This window comes from Cetorhinus maximus, chromosome 1 (genome assembly GCF_964194155.1).
Source record: "Cetorhinus maximus chromosome 1, sCetMax3.hap1.1, whole genome shotgun sequence".
NCBI classification, from domain to species: domain Eukaryota; kingdom Metazoa; phylum Chordata; class Chondrichthyes; order Lamniformes; family Cetorhinidae; genus Cetorhinus; species Cetorhinus maximus.
In genome coordinates, this window is record NC_135879.1 from 31,582,570 (window position 1) to 31,597,121 (window position 14,552).

A 14,552-nucleotide genomic window follows, 5' to 3' on the forward strand; every position below is an offset into this window, starting at 1 on the left:
GTACACAGAACTCCTGCTACCGCCTCCTGTGTTGTAATTTCTATGAAAGCTTGCCCATAAATAAGCCTATACTTTTGACAGCCTGGGAGTAGATCTCAGCAGTAGAGGTATCAAGTTAATTGGACAAATGAAAATACATAAAAATTACAGAAAAAAGGGAAAGGCTAGGTGAATCAGATTATTCTTCAGCCAAAGAACTGGCACAGACATGGGAGTGATAGACTGAACTGCTGCTTTTAGAGGACTAGGGCTAGTAAAATTTTAAAGTGTAATTCAAAAATGTACAATTCAACTTGCATTGTTTCATCACCAAAGGGTTTTCCTTGAAGCCCAACTGCCTCTCAAGTATTATAATTTAATTTGTAATAAAGCCAAATAAAAAGTGCTAATATTGAATATAACAATTGTACAATTTCTACATATTAGCTCACTATCACAAAGTTGTCTGTTTTTTTTTAAACAGACAATCAGCTTCCACAGAATTTATCATGTGCATTCTCAATGTCCTTTCAGGTTGTTCATCTCAAGATTTACTACTTGAAGCACCTTTTAAGTAAAGAAAGCAAACTACAGCTGAAGTAGAATGCTCTGCATGGATTGTGTCCAACAAACTGATCCCAGATACAAGACATATTTGAAAAGCAATGTTGAAACAATTCCAAGTTACCCAATTTAGGGGTAGGTCTGTACCTCCATTACCACTACTCAGGCACAATTGCTGCTCATCTTTAAAGTTGTATTTTTTTTCCTTATAGGTACAAATAAGAAACTACCCAAAAAAAAGAAAATCTCCAGGCATTTTCTCAGTAATTTGAAAAAGTTTTATGGGAAAGTGGAACACAAGTTAAAGTTGTTGCGTTTAATGGGAGAATGAAGTAGGTAAACAGGGAGGACGACTACTTTGGAGTATGTCCCCTTCCCAATGCCAGGCTAAAACATGTATACCAAGCAGACAAATTTATTTATTTTTTTTAAAGACAGATAAAAATGAATGTTAGGTAGAACAACCCAACTTGCACACATTACATAGAATGTACAACAGAAATATTCAGCTCAATTGGTCCATGCCAATAAGTTTATAAAAAGTCTTCTCCCGTCCCTCTTCACCTAACCCCATCAGCAAAATGTTCGATTTCATTGCTTTCCTCTTCATGCATTTATCCAGCTTCCGCTTAAATGCATTTATTTAACTTGCCTTTACTTACGGTAGTGAGTTCCACATTATAACTACTCTGGGTAAAATTTCTCCTCAATTTCCCATTGGATTTATTAGTCACCATTTTATATTTGGTTTCCCCCACAAGTGAAAACATCTTTCAAACTCTTTCATAATCTTGAAGGCCTCTGTCAGGCTACCCTGATTCTTCTCTTATACAGAAAAGTGAGCTCCAACCTGTTTAATCTTTTTTGATAGTCACAACAGCCGAAAATGTAGCCATTCGGCCCATCAAAACTATGCCAGCTCTCTGTAGGTCAATCCAGTCAGTCCCATTCCTTTGCGCTATCCCCATAGCCCTATGTGTTAAGCTCACTCAAGTGCCCATCCAGTTTCCTTTAGAAATAATGGATTGTCTGTTTCCACCGTCCTCAAATAAGGAGTTGCAGATCATTATCAATTGCTGCGTAAAATAATTCTTCCTCCCAAACCCCTGCACCACTTGCCCAAAACTTTAAATCAGTGCTGCCTAATCCTTGTATATCAGCTAATGGGAACAGTTTTTCCTCATCTGCCTTATCCAAACCTGTCATAATCTTGTACACCTCTATCAAATCACACCTCAAACTCCTTTGCTCTGAGAACAACCCTAGCTTCTCCAGCCTAACCTTGCAGCTAAAAATATTTCATCCCTGGAATCATTCTGGTAAATCTCCTCTGTGCCCTCTCAAGGACCCTAACATCCGTCCTAAAGTGTGGTGACCAGAACAGGATGCAACACTCTAGTTTGCCTAACCTAACCTTGATACAGGTTCAGCATAACCTTCCCATTTTTGTACTCAATACCCCTATTTTATGAAGCCCAAGATCCCATATGCTTTGCTAACCGCTCTCTCACTATGTCCTGCCACCTTCAAAGATCTACGCACATGATGCCCCAGATCCTTGTGCCCAGCACAAGATTTAGAACTGTGCCAAGTCTGTATTACCTCTCCCAAAGCCAAAATGCATCACCTTGCACTTCACGATTAAATTCCGTCTAGCATGTGCCTTCCCATTGTGCTAGCCTATTTATGTCCTGTTGCAGTCAATTGTTACCATCCTCACTGTATGCCACACTACTAAGTTTGGTACCACCTGCAAATTTTGAAATTTTACTAATTTCTAAATCAGTAAAATTATCTAAATCATTTGTATATATCATTAAAAAATCAGTGGCCCAGCACTGACACCTGGGGAACACCACTGTCCATCATTCATTCCCATGTATGAAAAACAACCATTTACTATGATCCTCTGAACTGATCTGAAGCTAACATTGAGGCACATGGAATAGGAAGGTCAATGTTGGTAACCAGCCTTTTGCAAGGTATTTTGTCAAATGCTTCCTTAAAGTTTATATATACAACATCCATTGCATTCCCTTCATCAACCTTTCTCCAACTGCATTCATCCATTAGTCCAGCACAATCTTCCCTTTACAAATCAGTGCTGGCTCTTCTTAATTAACTCAAACCTCTCCAAGTGCTTGTTAATTTTTCCCCCCAATTATTGTTTCTAAAACCTTGCACACCATTGATATTAAACTGTAGTTCCTAGGAAAGTTCTTGCTCTCTTGCTATGGAGAGTGACAAATGTGGCACCTATATTCAATGTGCTGGCATCCCCCTCATATCTAGGAGAGATGTTAAGATTATGGCAAGCCCTTCTGCTATCCCCATCCCTGTTGTAATATGCCTTTAAGGGATTGCAGCGTGATATCACTAGAAAGGAAGCATGTCACGCAATCTAGTTTTAGTTTCACTTTTGTTTTTGAGCAAACACAGCTCTGCTACTGGTGTCTTCAAGCTTTACACCTTTGTATAAATATTCCTAAGTGTATAGTCTCAATTAATGAGCCCACAAGTTGTTTACCCAACCCCTGAGCGACTGGTGTCTTTATCATTATAAAAACACAACATGGTGTTCCTCAGCGGCTCCTTCTAAACGATGTGCTCAGTCTGGCAGCAGTTCAAGAAGGCAGCTCAGCACCACATTCTCAAGGACAACTAGGGATGGGCAATAAATGCTGGCCCAGCCAGTGATGCCCACATCCCATGAATGAATTTTTTAAAAAATCAAGATATGTCATGCTACATGGCATGAGACAATTCTCAACATTTTGGTCAGACCACAACAGATTCAAAGCATTGGAGAGTTTTGAGAACACAGCATGCTGACTGCGGAGAAAAGCTTTGAAGACACAGTGCCAGGATAGTGCTCAAATAAACAGCTCATAAGCAGACAGATTCTTTGAGGTGAGTAGGACAGCGCGTCAAGAGGACCAGCACCGGGTTAGCTCAGTTGGGAAAGGCAAGTGACCAGGGTGTGGGCCAGATTGATAGCAAGTGAGGAGTCAAACAAAAAAAAACAAAATCAAAAATCGAGCCAGAGGAGGTTACAATTATAATGGATGGAGTCAGGAAAAGCATGCAAAAGCAGCTATAGTGACATTCATCCCAGGTTCTATAGGAGAAGGAAAGTCAAAGGGATATTGTCAAAACGTTCACAAAATACCCCAGTCTGATTTGGGAAGCAGCTAACCTAATCTCCAAATTAAAAATCTTTAAACAGCATACAGAGTTGATTCTGGTGTCACTGAATCAGACAAGCAAGCAATAAAAATTCACTTAGCAATGGGGAATAAAAGTCTACGCAGGCTGAACATGTCAGGATTAACAGCAGAAGACCTAATGGATCCCTAAAAGCTATGGACTACATTGGAAGACCAGTTCAGTATAAGGCTAACCTTCCACATTCGTCAACTAGAGTTCATGTCATTTCGACAACAGCCTACAGAAGCCATAGACCACTTCACCAGCAGATGCAGAGCAAAGGATACATACTGCGATTTTCCATACGTAGAACTAGCAGAGAGAATTGAGTTGGCGATTCCCTCCACTCACATGGAAGCGTTCCAGAAGGATGCTGCACAAGCCCAAAACATATAGCATTGAAGAACTACAAGGGTGGATGCAAGTATGAAGTGATCCTTGCAGGTCGATGAAGCTTACAAGTCTCTAAGTATAACCCCAATTGTTGACACACTTACTACAACATCTAAACCTAGCAAGAAATGTAGAAGGTGTGCCCTTCTGCATGCACCAAGGAAATGCCCAGCTTTCCAGCAATTCTGCAAGGTACCTAGGGAAAAAGGGCCATTGGTAGCAGCAGTGCACTAGAGTAAAGGCTGATGCAGTGACAAAGAACCATGCACTGAATCAAACAGACCGTACACAATGGGTACCTTGTAGCAATAAGAATGACCATCCGATACCCCGTAAGAAACACATACATGAGGTAACTGACAAAGAAGATAATGACGACAATGTGCAAGATGAGATGAAGAGTGGTGAACATGTTTCAAACCATCAATCTTGTGGAAAACAGGTACCGTCACACCATTCCAGGTGTTGGCCAAGATTCAAATTATCTGCCCCAAGAAAGTTAGTAACTACTCGTTATTGGCCAAGGTTGACAGGGGCAAGTGCCAACACACTACCCCTGCAAATTCTAAAAGACATGTATCCACAGACAAGGCAGGCCCCAGCGAAACCTCCTACTGCGCAACTTTCGGTGTACAACAGTTCACAAATTCTATGTGCAGGTTCTATAGTCCTGAAGTACAAGTGCAATCAATCCTCCTGGGTGTCACAGGTGTTCTACATTGTGGAGACTAAAGGCCCAGTGATTGCAAGCCTACCAGCATGCTATGAACTCGCACTAGTAACAATCCATGGAATTAGTTAGACCTCATACAGCAGATCAAAGTCAGAAACTACTCCTATCACCTCATTCACAACCTAACATTGAAATATGCAGAACACAAACAGAATTACCTGGAAAAACTCAGCAGGTCTGGCAGCATCGGCAGAGAAGGAAAGAGTTGACGTTTCGAGTCCTCATGACCCTTCAGCAGAACTGAGTGAAGTTAGGAGAGGGGTGAAATATAAGCTGGTTTAAGGTTGGGGGGGCGGTGTGGTTGTAGGGACAAGCAAGCAGTGATAGGAGCAGATAATCAAAAGATGTCACAGACAAAAGGAACAAAGAGGTGTTAAAGGTGGTGATATTATCTAAGAAAATGTGCTAATTAAGAATGGATGGCAGGACACTCAAGGTACAGCTCTAGTGGGGGTGGGGTGGAAAGACTGACAGGGTATTACAGTTATAGATTTAAAAATAATGGAAATAGGTGGGAAAAGAAAAATCTATATAAATTATTGGAAAAAACAAAAGGGAGGGGGAAGAAACTGGAAGGGGGTGGGGATGGGGGTGGGAGTTTAAGATCTAAAGTTGTTGAATTCAATATTCTGAAATATTGAAATATGCAGAATTGGCAGTTTCAAGGGAACTGCAACATTACATTTAAGAGAATGCAAGCCATCAATTAATCTGCCACTTAAGTGCAACACCCACTTACAAGACAAACTGAAGGTCGAATTAGACAAAACAGAGAAAGGTGGAATAATTAGAAGAGTACAAGGGCACACAGACTGGTACAGTTCAATTATGAGTGTCAAAGAAGGATGGATCATTGAGTGTATGCCTCGATCCACGATGTTTAAATGCAGCTTTGAAGTGTTGTCCTTACAAAATACCCACATTAGAAGGGTTAAATCCCAGATTTGCAAGTGCAAAATTCTTCTCAAAGCTTGATGCCAAACTTGGCTACTGGTCAGTACGTCTCATGGAGAAGTCCCAAGAGCTTGCTACATTTCATACCCCATTCAGATGATACAGTTTTTAATGACTTCCTTTTGGGCTGTTAGCCAGGTTCTCTTTTAAGCTCACATGAACCGTATTACATATACTGTGCCAGGATGCATCTGTATCGCTGGTCACTTTGCTGTTGTAGTAATGAAGTAAGAACAGGACTATAATCTGCACTTACTGATGCAAGTGGCACATAATAAAAGGACTGGCGTTCAATAGTCTGAAGTGTGCCATCAACATGCAGATGAATTTCTTTGGTTCTATTTATTCCAGTCTCAATAAATGAACCCATAACATCCCTTATGAGTGATTGGTGTCTTTATATCATTATAAAAACACAAGAATCCACACTTCTTCAGCAACCTGGGATGCAAGCCATCCAGACCAGGAGAATTATCCACTCTTAAGGACAGCCAGTATTTACAGTACATCCTGCCCATCAATTTTTACCTCATCCATTACCTCTACCATCTCTTCCACTGATAGGTATAATACCCTTGTAATTCTTTTTGCATTTTCCCTAATACTTTTATCCTATTTATAGTACAGAAAACAGAACCATTCTAACTAAGATTCTATATAAATTTAACATAACTTCCCTACTTTTCAATTCTATCCCTATAGAAATGAACCTCAGTGGTTTGCTTCCTTGTTTTTTAAAATGCTCTTTTCACTATTTTTTAGTGACTTGTGTTTCTGTACCTCTGATCCCTGTGCTCTCAACCCATATACTTGCTTATTTTCCATGGAGAATATAGCCTTATGTTTCCCACAAAAAAAATGCACAACCTAACATTTATCTATATTGCAATTAATTTGCCAATTGCACACCCATTCAGCAAGGTTATCGATATGTTGCATTTTAAAATCACATCCTCCTCAATATTAACCAAAGCTCCCAATTTGGTATTGTCTATAAATTTTGAAACTGCACTTTCAATTCTAGAGTAAAAATCCAGGTTTCGTGCACAACCCACTTTCTTCTGTTTTATGCAAAAAATGTAAACGTTTACAACTGCTGCTTTCTGACAGAACATTTTGCTGAAGGGGTTTGCCTCTCTGTTGATTAAAAGAACATACATCTCTATTTAAATGGCGCGTAACAATGGTTCCAATTGTTTTGCCAGTTTGAGTAACTAGCTCTATTCTTTTTTTGTTTTGTGGTTAGTTGACCATCCATTCTGCTACTTGTCCCTGACTCTACATGCTCTGGCTTTAGCCTCAGTCATGAGCGTACCATTGAAGGCCCTTTGAAAATCCAAATACATTAGTTCTACTGCATTACACTCATCTACACAGTTATTTATTCAGCGAATTCAGTAAGATTGGTTAAGCATGTCTTTCCCTTTTGACCTTGCTATTATAACTTCAGTTTATAGATGTTTTACTATTACATCTTCGAGTAAGATTCCATTATCAGATTCCATTATCATTCCTATCACCGGTGATAAGTTTGCTGGTCTATAGTTTCCTGGTTATGTACTTTCTCCTTCTTTAAATATAGACATCATATCATCTGTCAAGTTTTCAGCATCATCCCCTATATAATACTGTTGTGTCTTCCATAATTTTTAATATGTATGAATACACTTCATTTGGAAAAGGGTTTTTATCCTCCAAGCTTGGTTAGTTTATCTAGTTTAGTATCTCCCTCTTTCCTATCTTAAATGGCTACTCCTTTTTTGATCTTTTCTAATACTATGCCCACCTTGTTAATCTCTGGAAAATATTGAGGCAAAGTAATTATTCAATATTTCTGCCTTTCAATGGCAGTATCTGAGATTTCAATATATGCATTTACCATGTGCATCCTTTAGTGTCCTATCCCATCCTTATTTTTCTTTTATTTATGTGTCCATAGAATGCTTTTCAATTCTTTTCATATTCCTTCTGAAGTTTAAGTATTTTACTTTCTCTTTTTAAAAGAAAGCATTAAACTTTACCAGATTTTCAAATGCTCCAATCAACTTTCTGATCAACAAATCACCAAGCTGCAGTTATTGGTGTACTGTTTGAAAAACACTACTTGCTTCCTCTGCTTAGCACAGTCAGATTGGAAAAGCAGATCACCGCACACATGGTTAAAGCAAGTAAAAGCCCTGCTACCTAGAATTAAGTAAAGGCACTTAAAAAGCCAAAAATAGCTCTTTGCTACTGCTAAAAATATAATGATGATCCCAATTATTGGAATTAAACTGGGGGACCAATAAGAGTCCTACATTTGGTCTCAACACCAATGCATTGTAGGAAAACCATGATTAGTGCTCCCAATTTCTATCCTATTGCAGGTATGCATGTGCAGGCACTGGGCGTAAAGAGTTGGCTTAGCTATAAATCCCCCGTAGTACCAAAATGCCTGTCAAAATGTCAAAGCCCATGTTTGAAACATGACCATGGTATGGCACCCATGGAATCAAATTCTGGTACCCATGGAATCAAATTCTGGTAAGAATTGAACACTCTCCCAAAAGGGTGGCAGCTTACACTGGTTTCAGAAGAGAACTTCTTGAAGTTATCACACCAAAATACATTTTGACTTGGCTGCGGTTAAATATTTTACAATGTTGTTGATACAAAGCTGCTGCTTTATAGTTACATAAAATCTTCAGTATCACTGCTTTACTAGAATAATTCGAGCTAGAGAAATATGTCCAAGAGCAAATAAATTTTTAAGTTCATATTAGGGTTCGCACCACAATGGAATGATGCTGGCTCAACATTATATTGCTACAAAATGCTAAGATCGACTGCAATCTGCTGGCCTGTTCTTTAATGACCAATGTTTCAACTAGTGTTTTAAAGTTAATGCTTTGCACTGGCCCTATATTCTCCCAATATGACAAAATGCACTGTCTCCATTCATTGTTCTTTTTAAACATTCCTACTAATCTTTTACCTCCTGAGGAGGGCTTGACAGGGTAGATGTTGAGAAGTGGGGGAATCTCAAACTAGGGGAAATAGTTACAGAATAAGGGGACACTCATTTAAAACTGAGATGCGAAGGAATTTCTTCTCTCAGAAGGTAGTGAATGTCTGGAACTCTCTACCCCAGGGAATTGTGGAGGCTAGATCACTGAAAGTGTTTAAAGAGGAGGTAAGAGAGATTTTTGAAATATCGGGGAATTGAGGGCTATGAGGAGCTGGCATGAAAGAGGAGTTGAGGCCTGGGGCAGATCAGCCATGATCTTATTGAATGGTTGGGCAGGCTTTGAGGGGCCAAATGGCCTACTCCTGCTCCTGTTTCTTATGTTCTTAAGTTTTATTGAATACACACACACACACTTGTGATTGTTCAGACAACTATCAACAGATTTAAGTCTAGGAAAACACCTCAGCAACAGGCCAAGATATCATGCCTTTTTTTTTACCTGCAGTGGTGTCGTTCATCAGCCGCAGACAATTAAGTCCTGCAATCTCAGCAGCAGCAATCACAGACCTTCTTTCTGCATCGGTGAAAAAACTAGGGACCTGCCAACAGATTCGGAAAACTTTAGTTTTTAAAAAAATGTTTGTTTTATCTATAATTCAGGATCCAGTACTGCACTGACATGTTTCCAACATGACATGCCATCCTCATATCAAGTAACAGTTACATACTACAGGTGAAGAAAACTTCATCAAAATTTAAATATTTACCATAGCCATTTTACAGCAACTTAATAAAAATTTCAGCTCATACTAATTTCAGCATGTGCTTCTATACTTTCAATCAGGATTCAAACACAAAAACCTTCGCTGGATTATGTAGAGATCAGGGCAGCAAACTAGTCTCAAAAAGAATGACTGTGTTCAAAAAAAGTGTAAAACATGCATAATCGAGTCAATACCCCAGAATTTAGCACATACTTAATGCATAAAAATCAGAGAAATTTGTGATGAGAAAGAGGTAGGTTGCAAGTTGCAAATTGTCACAAATTGATTAATGATTTACACCGCTCTGCCATCAGTCTCACAAATACAGGAGCTCATCACTAACTTCCCCATGGGTTTCAAATTGATAAATTTTTATTTTATGGTGATAATGTAACTCAGCAGGTACAGCTACTATTTCACTTGCTAATGAAATGATTTATGGCCTGGATATGCCATTTAACTTTGGAGACCTAGAAAGGGGCCAACTGAAACTGTGGAAACTTGGAAATCTAAATTGTTCCCACAGGCTCTTTTCTCTCTCCTTCTTAATCCAATCTTTCCCACTTTTCAAATTTGACTTGAAATCACCCCATTTTCCTGTCCATCCATTGCTTGATTTCTTTCTCTATCTTTAAATTGGTTAATATAGACCATTATTCACCAAGGTCCCAGGTGGCCACTTCACCTTGATGCAGTATGACCAACTTGCACTTCCAGCAGCTTGTGGCACAAAAATAATTGGATCTGAAGGGCAAAGGAAAAAAATCCAATTCATGGCACCAACCGCAAGATGCAGCTCTCCAGCAAATCTGGGACATTGAAGTTTATTTGTTTATGAATTTTTATGCTCAAATTGAGCAACTTCAGTACAAATGAATTCAGATACCCAATAACATTATCAAGTTGAATATATAATGGTCAAATGTAAAGCAATGCATTTGAAACAATCTACGAGGGCTTTTGTTTCAGTTGGAATTATTCTCATTTTCTCCTTGATCCATATTTATGAAGGATCAATCTGTACCAAACTATAGATCCTCACCAACTATGAAATGTGTTGCTACTGACCACATTAATTCAACGGAGACTGTTACAGCTAGGGAAGATATTTTCATGCCACTTCGCTTGGACCAGTATCCAGACAGAATGTATAGCTAGATAGCCACAGGGCCCAACAAAACCTGTTCAGTAACCAATAAGAACCACTGCCAAAAAAGTGCAGAAGCATGGCATAGTAGCAATTTGTGTTAATGGAATTTTGAGCTCTCCAGCTACACTAACTAAATATGGTTACAAACTTGTTGCCTAAAAAGTTGATTTACTAATGACACTTAAAACCAGCTGAATTTGAATTTTAAAAATGTATTGGAATGTGGGCAACATTAGCAAGAAAGAATTTATTAGCTATCCCCAGTTACCTCTAGGTAGTAGTAATGTAGGTCCTTGAACTGTTGAAATCCTAGTGGTTATAGCCCTACATGTGTTAGGTTAGACATTCAAGGATTATGATCAAACAATAATGAAGGAAGGCTGATGTACATCCAGGTCAGGATGGTGCCAGATACGGAGGAAAACAGTGTTCTCATGAGGTTGCTACTTGTCCTTCTCTTGGATAAAGGTCATAGAACTGGAGGCATTGTTGAAGCAAGCTTGTAGAACCACTGCAGCATATCTGCTTCATAGCACATATTGCAGCTACAGTAAGCCAAACAGGCATGGATACTGAGCTAAGTGGCAGGGTGCCAATCAAATGGTCTGCTTTGTCCTCAATAGGTTTGAGTTATGTTGTGATTAGTGATGAGTATTCAAACAATTCTGGTTTGAACTTCTGTGGAAAAGATTCGAGTGGTCATACGGTGAACCACCCATCACAACACAATCAATCAGTCTCTACCCTTATTTTGGAGCCATTGGTCCAGTTCAGCTTCTGGTTGACAGTAACTCAAAACGTTTATGGTGGGGCACTCAACCACAGTAGTGCTGTCGAAGGCCAGAAGAAGTGGTTAGGCCATAGTTGGAAATCACTGTAGAGCACTTGAATGTTACCTGCCTCTTTTCAGCTCAAGTATGGATGCTGGTTGTCCAAATCTTGTTGTAGTCTGCATAGGCCACTTCATTAACAGGAGTCATGAACGGAGCTGAACACTAGAATTATCAGCTAATTGCCCCGCTCCTGACCTTATGGAAGAAAGAACATTGTTGAAGCAGCCAAGGATGCAACTCTAAGGGACCCTAGCAGCGATGCCCTGGAGCTGCAATAACTAACCTCCAAAGACAACCATATTCTTGTGCATCATCCATTACTCTAGCAATGGATTGTCGTTTCTCATTTAGCTTAGTTTTTCTAGAGCTCCTTGGAATCATATTTGGTAAAATGTTCTCTTGGCCTTAAGGGCAGCTACTCCATCAGAGAAGGTTCAAATCAGCTGCTGGATTCAAATTCGGATCAACACTAGCTAGACCTGGAACAAAGTGGCTCCAGCAAAACTGAAATGAAACCAAGGTCATTGGTGGGCTGGTGCTGCTGATATTTTTTCCCCATCATTTGACTGAGGGTTGGAGGAGCCTAAGTTAGTAATTGGCTAGATCAGATTTGTCCTGTCTTGTAGATAGGGCATACCTGAGCAATGTTCCACATTGTCAGGTAGCTGCAAGTGTCATAGTGTACCGACTAGCTTGGCTAAGGAACTGGCTATTTATTCCCAACATTTGTATTTATTATATACTCAGGTCAAGCAGACTCTGTGGAGAGGTAAAAAGAGTTATGTTTCAGGTCGATGAACTTTCATCAGAACTAGCTGGCTCTGATATGCAAGTCTTCAGCACCACAGCCCAGAATATCATCAGGATCCACAGCCTTCATTGTGTCTAATGTACTTGACTGTTTCTTAATGTCATATGGAGTGATCCAAATGTGGCTGGATAGTGGCATTTATGATGGCAGAAATTTTGGGAAGACGAAAAGTAGGGTCACCAACTAGGTACTTTTGGCTGAAGATAGTTACAAACACTTTAGCCTCATCTCCAACGGTCAAATTCTGCACTCTGCCAGTTGTTATAGAGGAAGATGCTCATGGAAGCTCCACTTTCCTTTATTAGCCCGAGTGGTATGGTTACTAGAGATTTGCTCCGGTGGCAGGACTGCTAAATATTTATATAGCCTGGTACTTTAAGTGGTTGGGTGTAGATAGCCTCATTTGAAAATGTCTGGAGCTGCTTCTGGCATGCTCCGGAGTTGACCTACTGGTGTGATGGTAGCTTCAGGTATATATGAGGTTACATATCAGGAATGGAGATAATATAAGCATGGACTGAAGATTCGTTAAGACAGAGAACAGTGGGAATAAACAGGTCAGTTTCAGGTTGGCAGGCTACAACGCGTAGTGCAAGGATCAGTGCTTGGGTCTTAGCTTTTATAATCCAAGTCAATAAGTGAGTGGAATGAGGGTAATGTATCCAAGTTTACCGAGGACACAAAAGTTAGACAGGAAACTAAGCTTGAGGAAGATGCAAAGAATATTATAAAAGAATTTCAATTCGTTAATTGTGTGCACAAGAACATGGAAGATGAATATAAAGTGGAGAAATGAAAGTTACCCACTTGGGTAGGAAAAAATAGAAATGCAGAATAATTTTTAAATGGCGAGACTGGGAAATGTTAGTATTAGGAGAGACCTGGGTGCCTTTGTACATCAATCACAGAACGTCAGCATGCAGGTACAGCAAGCAATTTGGAACACAAATTAATGCAAGTCTTATTACAAAGGGTTTGAAGTACAGGGATAAAGAAGTCTTACTACAATTGTAGAAGGTTTAGGTGAGAGACTTGAAGTACTATAGTTTTGATCGCCTTACCCCAGGAAGGAAATTACTTCCTTTACAGGGATTGCAAGCAATGATGATCAGACGGATTCTTGTGAAGGGGAGATTGTTGTAGAAGGAGAAATTGAGTAGGCCTATATTCCCTACAGTTTAGAAAAATGATAGGTGATCTAATTGAAACAAAATTCTTAAGGGGCTTGACAAGGTGATGCTGGCAGGATGTTTCCCCTAGCTGAGCTGACTAGGATTAAGGGTCACAGGCTCAGAATAAAGAATTAGCCTTTTCGGACTAAGACACGAGAAATGGCTTCAAAGGATTGTGGATATTTGTAATTCTCTACTTCAGAAATGTGGATGCACCGTCAAGTATATTTAGGACAGATTTTTGGATATTAAGTGAATCAAGGGATATGGGGGAAAGAAAGAGAGAGAGAGAAAGGGGGAGAGAGAGAGAGAGAGAGAGAGAGAAAAGGGAGAGAGAGAGAGAAAAGGGAGAGAGAGAGAGAGAAAGGGGGAGAGAGAGAGAGAGAAAGGGGGAGAGAGAGAGAGAGAAAGGGGGAGAGAGAGAGAGAAAGGGGGAGAGAGAGAGAGAAAGGGGGAGAGAGAGAGAGAAAGGGGGAGAGAGAAAGGGAGAGAGAGAGAAAGAGAGAGAGAGAGAAAGGGAGAGAGAGAGAGAGAGAGAGAGAAAGGGAGAGAGAGAGAGAGAGAGAAAGGCAGAGAGAGAGAGAGAAAGGGAGCAAAGGAGAGAGAGAGAGAAAGAGAAAGAGAGAAAGAAAGAGAGGCACAAAAAAGGACACAGAAGAGAAAAAAAGGAGGGGAGGGAGGAGTGCAATAGGTAGTAATTTTACAGCCTCACATGACCCAAAACCACATGACTACAGGGTCTGCATGAAATCTAAACTACACCCCATTACCAGTTGCTTGACCCTGCCAGTGGGAGAGGATATATGCACAGTCTTGGGATGGCAATCTAAGTCCAGCTAATGCCTGATGGGTTTGTCAGATAGCTCCCAGCATTGGTTCAAACAGTTGACTGAGCTGTGTCTTGTCTTGATCCAATGTCGGGGTCATTGTTGATAGGTCTGTAACTACATTTGCATTGTTGCTCCAATGCAAAGACAAAATTCTGTGGATGCTGGAATCTGAAACTAACAGAAAATGCTGGAAATACTCAGGTCAGGCAGCATCT

At 39.9% G+C, this 14,552-nt stretch overlaps 1 protein-coding gene across 1 annotated transcript in view; it reads right to left on the reverse strand.

The window, feature by feature from the left end:
• The window catches only part of hspa4l (heat shock protein 4 like), a 78,994-nt gene that overhangs the window by 47,108 nt on the left and 17,334 nt on the right, over window positions 1-14,552 (reverse strand). Inside the window, exon 5 of the mRNA XM_078539664.1 lies at window positions 9,277-9,376. Within this exon, the coding sequence (XP_078395790.1) occupies window positions 9,277-9,376 (100 nt within the window). The remainder of the gene's footprint in view (window positions 1-9,276; window positions 9,377-14,552) is intronic.